Genomic DNA, 6,013 nt, shown 5'->3' on the forward strand with positions numbered 1-6,013 from the left:
TAGCATTGGAGAAAATGAGCACAACAACATGACCATAGACAGAAACTAGACAAATATTAGGAATTAATTTTTTAGTTTCTTTTTAAATTGGATGTCGGAATTTTGTTTGAATTTTGTTTGTTGCTAGAAGAAAGAATATATTCACATGTCAACAAACAAAATTACGAAGATAATATATTCACAAAAATAGTTCTAAGGCTTCTGGCGTCAACAAACAAAATAATAACTAAAAAGTTAATTCCTAAAGTTCGTCAAGTTTCTGCCTATGGTCATGTTACTGTGCTCATCTCCAATGCTAATTCCTAAAATTTGTCTAGTTTCAGTCTGTAGTCTGTGGTTATATTACTGTGGTCACCTGGGAGCTCATTTCCTCCTATGCAACCGATACTGTCTCTAAGATTGATCACAAAATTTTCATCCTTAATCATGACAGCCTCAGAGAGAAGGTCCAAGCATAGTGTTGACATCCCTCTTGAAGCAGGGATTGAGCCTCAATACCCTGAAAGAAATTGTTCAGTGACATCACTAGGATCAGTTTGAACATGGCGGGTTTTCATCTTTGACTCAAGAAATTGAGGTATCGAGGATTGAACAAGATTCTCAGCTAAAGGCCCCAATGTCGACAGATCATGAGCTTCCCGGCAATGCAGAGTAACCTACATCATCCCAATCAAACACTTTAACAAATCAAGATTGACATCAATGAATTGCACTAAGAAAAAATCAACTGAAAAGCTAAATGATATACATACAAGGTATCAAGCTAATGATGACCCATCAGAATGGGGATGAGGACAATTCCATGTCAATTCGATAATTGAGACACTGTTATCTCGCCCAGAATCCGATTTTTATATATTTATACATATTTTAGTTCAATTCGTTTGATTTTTCGAGTCAACCAAGCCAACCATTGAGTTTGGAGTTTGGACTCGTTTTGATGGCTTTACCTGCAACTATGCACTATCCCGAAGAAAAATATTAACAATTCATTCCAAGTTTATAAATAGTATTTAGGGTAAGAATTTCGCTAGGAAAACAATAGAAAATTTAAACAATGTTAACAATAGGTTGTAGATTTAGTCCAATACATATAAAAATTAAAAACACTCCACAAATTACCTAAATAAAAAATTCACTTAGTTATTCTAAAAAATTAACAATTCCAAATCTTAATTTACTAAAACATTTCACTCCAATACCTTTTTCTTTTTCAATCGGCTACTACCCCATCTTCATCAATAATCATCTTACTTCACCGTTGTTCTTGACTTGCTATAAGCTGCCACCGGCGCCGCTCACCCCCAGTAAAAATAATCATCCACTTAAGGATAAAAATAATCGTTCGCATACATAATGAATTGAACATCCAACATATTTTAATTACATATAACGTAACTGAACTCAATCCAATCAAAATAATCATCCACATAAAAATTAAAATAACCATTCTCATACTTACTAAAATGACCATCCTAAATTGTTGTAAAATCACTTTTTTGAAAATTAGAAACAAATGCATATACTCCTAGTTGTTATTTATTGAAGTTAACCTTGCTCATTACTGATTTTATATGCAGTTCTACAAAAACTTCTCTTCAGGGTTGCAAGACATAGTTTGGCATACTGAAGAAAAAATTTGAGGAATAAAAGGTACAGCCTGTTCTTTTTTGCCCAGATATGTATCTTATTTTTAATAACAAAAAGTTCAAATAGATTTGATGCCAGCCAACTCACTAAAATTAAGATACATTCTAGTATCAAAGAATAGTGATAATAGGCATGTTTATACAATAGAATTAGGAAACAGATTTTGGCGAATTTGTTATACCATTTTATGGTATGCGTTATCTCAAGAGTTTTTTTTTTATTGGTCTTTCTGATGATTAAATAATTGGATGTATTATGTGTTGTGTTACACAAGTGTTGTAGACATGCAATTATCCCGGTTCATGGAATTATGAATGAGGTAGAGTAACTTGTTAAATTTGGAGAGTTTTAAAATTAAATTTGAGAGTAAAAAACTTTTGTATATAGTTCCTTCATATCTAAATTTGGATATAGTTCACTCTTCCCACAGAGAAAAGTAGTGATAAGAGACTCCGGATTCTGAACATGTAATACAATTGAACATAAGTATTCTATGAACTACTATGTGTGTGACCATTTTTTGGACTCGGTTTTGGAACAACAGTTTCATTGTAAATTCTATTTTTTCCGGCATAGTTATTTAATCTTGATCATAAAATAACGTGCTGGTTGTGGCAATATACGACTGTTCCCATATTATAACTAATTTCAAAAGAAAAATTATAGAAATGAACTTGTTTAGTTTTCCTCCATGGTAGTGTTACTGTGATGGTCTCCAGCAAGCGCGTCTCCTCCAATGCCAACGTTACTACCTACAGTAAACACTTAATTCTGTCAATATTTATTCACACGAAAGACAACACAACAAAAAATAAAAAGACAACACGTCACCTAATCTTTATTATTTTGAGACAGCATGCTTAAGGGGTCTTTCATTTATTTAAAAAAAAATGGGCAATAAATTTGATAATTAACCATTTAGGACAAAAAAGAGATCTACCAAATAGAATTATAAAAAAGGCACTGAATTTTTATATAGAGTTGCAAATAATGAATAATAAGAAGGGTAAAAAGAAGAAAATATTGTAGTTAATAACTATTCTAATGAAAAGCCAACAAAAGAGATACTTAGTTCAATTATACTTTTACAATTTCAAAGACTAAACCATGAACCGAACAATTTACTTAAGTGAATTAAAGCCAAAAAAAAGTTTGAACAAGGTAGGATGACTAATCTTGATTTGGCCCAACATAGCATCAATATTATTGTTAATCTCATCATCATTCAGAGAAAGGCAATTGCTTCCTCTAGTTTTGAGAAGCCAAAAAAATAGAAGAAATTATGTGCATCCACAAACTGTAAGAAAAGATTTTGTCATATATAGTAAAAACTGATAGAAAAATTATTCAATACCAGAGAAGAAATTTCTTTTCTTTTTTGTTTTTTTACTTTGAATTTGGGATTATCCAGGTTCTTATACAAACAAATATCATCAGAAAAAAATTACTCTACCAGATGACATCAAACTAATTTAATCATGTCTAGTTTACCAATAATACTAAATGAGTAGTGAACCTTCAACCTGGTCCAAGTAAGAAAAACAAACAATGCAGAACTCATCAATGGATCCGGCAGCACATCAGGAAAATTGTGTAGTTACAAACAATAAATTTTGAAGGATTTGAATGACAACAGAAGTAATAATTTGATACCTTCTATTTACCAATATGCAACAATAACTAACAAAGGCTACGGAATCAGAGGCATTCAGATCACTAAGAATTAGTGAGGAATAAGAAAGAATATATTCACACATCAACAAACAAAATTACGAAGATAATATATTCACAAAAATAGTTCTAGGCTTCTAGCGTCAACAAACAAATTCCGACATCCAATTTAAAAAAGAAACTAAAAAGTTAATACTTAAAGTTTGTCAAGTTTCTGTCTATGGTCATGTTACTGTGGTCTCCTGGGAACTCATCTCCTCCAATGCTAATTCCTAAAGTTTGTCTAGTTTCAGTTTATGGTCATGTTACTGACGTCTCTTGGGAGCTCATCTCCTCCAATGCCACCGATACTGCCTCTAAGGTTGATCACAAAATTTCCATCCTTAATCATGATAGGGCCAACCTCGGAGTGAAGGTCCAAGCATGGTGGTAGACAACTCTTTCGAATCAAAGATTGAGCCATACAATACCCTGATAGAAATTGTTCAGTGACATCAGTAGGAGCAGTTTCAACCGCGCAGGTTTTCATCTTCTCCTCAAGATATTGAGGTATTGAGGATGGAACAAGATTTTCAGGCCCAGATGTCAACAGAGCATAAGCTTTCTGATAAAGCAGAGTAACCTACATCATCCCAATCAAACAAAACAAATCAAGACTGACATCAATCAAATGCGCTAATGAAAAAGCTAGATAATGATAAATAGAGGATATACAGGTAATGATGATCGATCAGAACGAGAATGAGGAAAATTCCATTCCAAGTCGGCAATCTGAGCGGATATTATCTCATGCAGCATCCTGGCACAGTTTACGGACAAGTCAATGGTGGCAGATACCTTCTTAGCCTCAAGAGGCAGTATGAAGAACCAATGTGAAGCATCATTTAAGGCGTCCTTGGCAAGGCGATGGCCTTGGATGGTGGTGAGATCGCAGGAGATAGCAATTTGGGTGCAGAGGGCTCCCAGGTTGAAGAGAACAGAGGCCTTCTCGAAATGAATATAGTGCTGAGAAGACTTCTGTTGTGGGTTGAAGGCATCGTACCAAACAAAGATAGGCGGATTAGGCAAGTCAGTCATAAGGAACAAAGGCTCAATCATGCAAAGGCACTTGAAATAGTGGAGGAGGCAGTCACGGCGAACGGGTAGAGAGAGGTCATCACGCAGCATTTCACTACGCAATTTGTTTAGCATTTGAAGAAGGCCTTCTACTCTCTCTGCCACGCTCTCAGAGTATTTGAAGACAAAGCAGTTGCGCAGAGTCCCGTAGAGGTCTAAGGGCTCAGTCTTCTTCAAAGGAAATGCCAGAATATGTGACGGAAACGAAGATGAGCGGATTGCGAAATTTGTTGGATAAGGAGGAGGCATGTCCCATGGGTTAGCCACCAGCTTTCCACCATCCATAATCTTGAAAGGGCTGTACTCGGAAAGGATGAGGTCAAGGTATATTCCTTCTCGCTTGGCTCTCCACAGGACCGCGTGGCTGCAAATCCCTCCAATTAGTTTTTCAGTGACAGATTCTGCATCATGACCAAGAGGATAATATTGGAGCAATGAGAATGTTTCAGGTAGCTGGGATTCGGGTAGGATGGATGATCGCGTCTGACGAGCCTGCACCTGAAAGTATTTCTTCTTCTGACGAAGATGAGGTATCCAAGTTTCGTCAAATGAGCAGACATGTTTGATTGCAGCCGAATCACCAAATATCAGATCACCTGCTCTCTGATAATGCTTAAAAATCTACATCATCAATTCATCATCATCATCATCATCATCATAATATTAAAAATCTAAAATGAAAAAATAAATGTAAAACCAATCAAGAGTGAAGACTGACCGATTCAAACGAAACGGCAATTCGATGTTGTTGGAGAGCGGGACTGGCGACGGCGTCGTTGTTGTTGTTGTCGTCGTGGAGTTGTTGCTGTAATTTGAGCTCGGAAGCCTGAGCGGAGAAGAGGCTGTGCAGAGCCTCGGCGAAGACGAGAGTCAAGTCGAGGGTGGCGGAGACGCCCTTGGCAAAATCCTTCCAGAGTTTGAAGAAGAATTTGGCGGCGGCATTGAAGGCGTCCATTGCAAGGTGACGGCCAAGGGCGGTGTTGTGGTCGCAAGAGGCCCCAATCTGGCTGCATACGGCGCCAAGGTTGAAGAGAACAGCAGCCTTCTCCAATTGGATGCTGTTGCGCTGCGAGGAGACCCCATCCTCATGCTCAGGGAGGAAGGCGTCGTACCAGAAAAAGGTGATCGGGTCGGAGCCGGCGTCGGAGGAGACAGCCGTGAAGAGTGGGTCAACCATGCAGAGACATTTGAAGTAGTGAATGAGGCAGTCACGTTGCATGGAAAATGAGAGGTCCCCAAATCGCTCCACTATGTCCTTGCGGCATTTGTTAAGGGTTTCGAGAACGTTTTCAACTTTCTGTGCATCGCTCTCTGAGTATCTTGTCGCTACCAAATTGCGTAACGGCCTGTACAGCTCCACCGGATCAGTCTTCTTCACTGGGATTTTCAGCACCCTTTCTGGATTCGGGTTCGGGTTCAACAACCTCTGAGTACCGTTGCTCATGGCGATGGCGAACCAGGGTAGGATTAGGAATGAGTAAATCGATGAAAATCGGAATTGGATTTGTGATTCCTCTTTAACCTATTAATATATCCAATAAAACATTATTTCTGTTTTTATTAAACGGGCCTAAAG

At 37.5% G+C, this 6,013-nt stretch overlaps 1 protein-coding gene across 3 annotated transcripts; it reads right to left on the reverse strand.

Moving 5' to 3' along the window:
• Positions 1-1,992: 1,992 nt before the first annotated feature.
• On the reverse strand, positions 1,993-6,013 carry LOC130960804 (uncharacterized). Of its 3 annotated transcripts, XR_009079244.1 has the most exons (4): positions 5,156-6,013; positions 4,036-5,058; positions 3,518-3,943; positions 1,993-2,402 (listed from the first exon to the last, which is right to left on the reverse strand). XR_009079244.1 is itself a non-coding variant. In XM_057886267.1 (3 exons), exons 1-3 carry the CDS (start codon positions 5,879-5,881, stop codon positions 3,611-3,613), a joined length of 2,064 nt encoding a protein of 687 aa, XP_057742250.1. In that variant the 5' UTR covers positions 5,882-6,013; the 3' UTR covers positions 3,420-3,610. The 3 variants fall into 3 exon arrangements, 2 of the variants coding, with proteins under 2 accessions (XP_057742250.1, XP_057742249.1); XM_057886267.1 differs by lacking the exon at positions 1,993-2,402 and having other exon boundaries at positions 3,420-3,943; positions 4,036-5,040; XM_057886266.1 differs by lacking the exon at positions 1,993-2,402 and having other exon boundaries at positions 3,420-3,943.

Source organism: Arachis stenosperma, chromosome 2, assembly GCF_014773155.1.
Source record: "Arachis stenosperma cultivar V10309 chromosome 2, arast.V10309.gnm1.PFL2, whole genome shotgun sequence".
Taxonomy (NCBI): domain Eukaryota; kingdom Viridiplantae; phylum Streptophyta; class Magnoliopsida; order Fabales; family Fabaceae; genus Arachis; species Arachis stenosperma.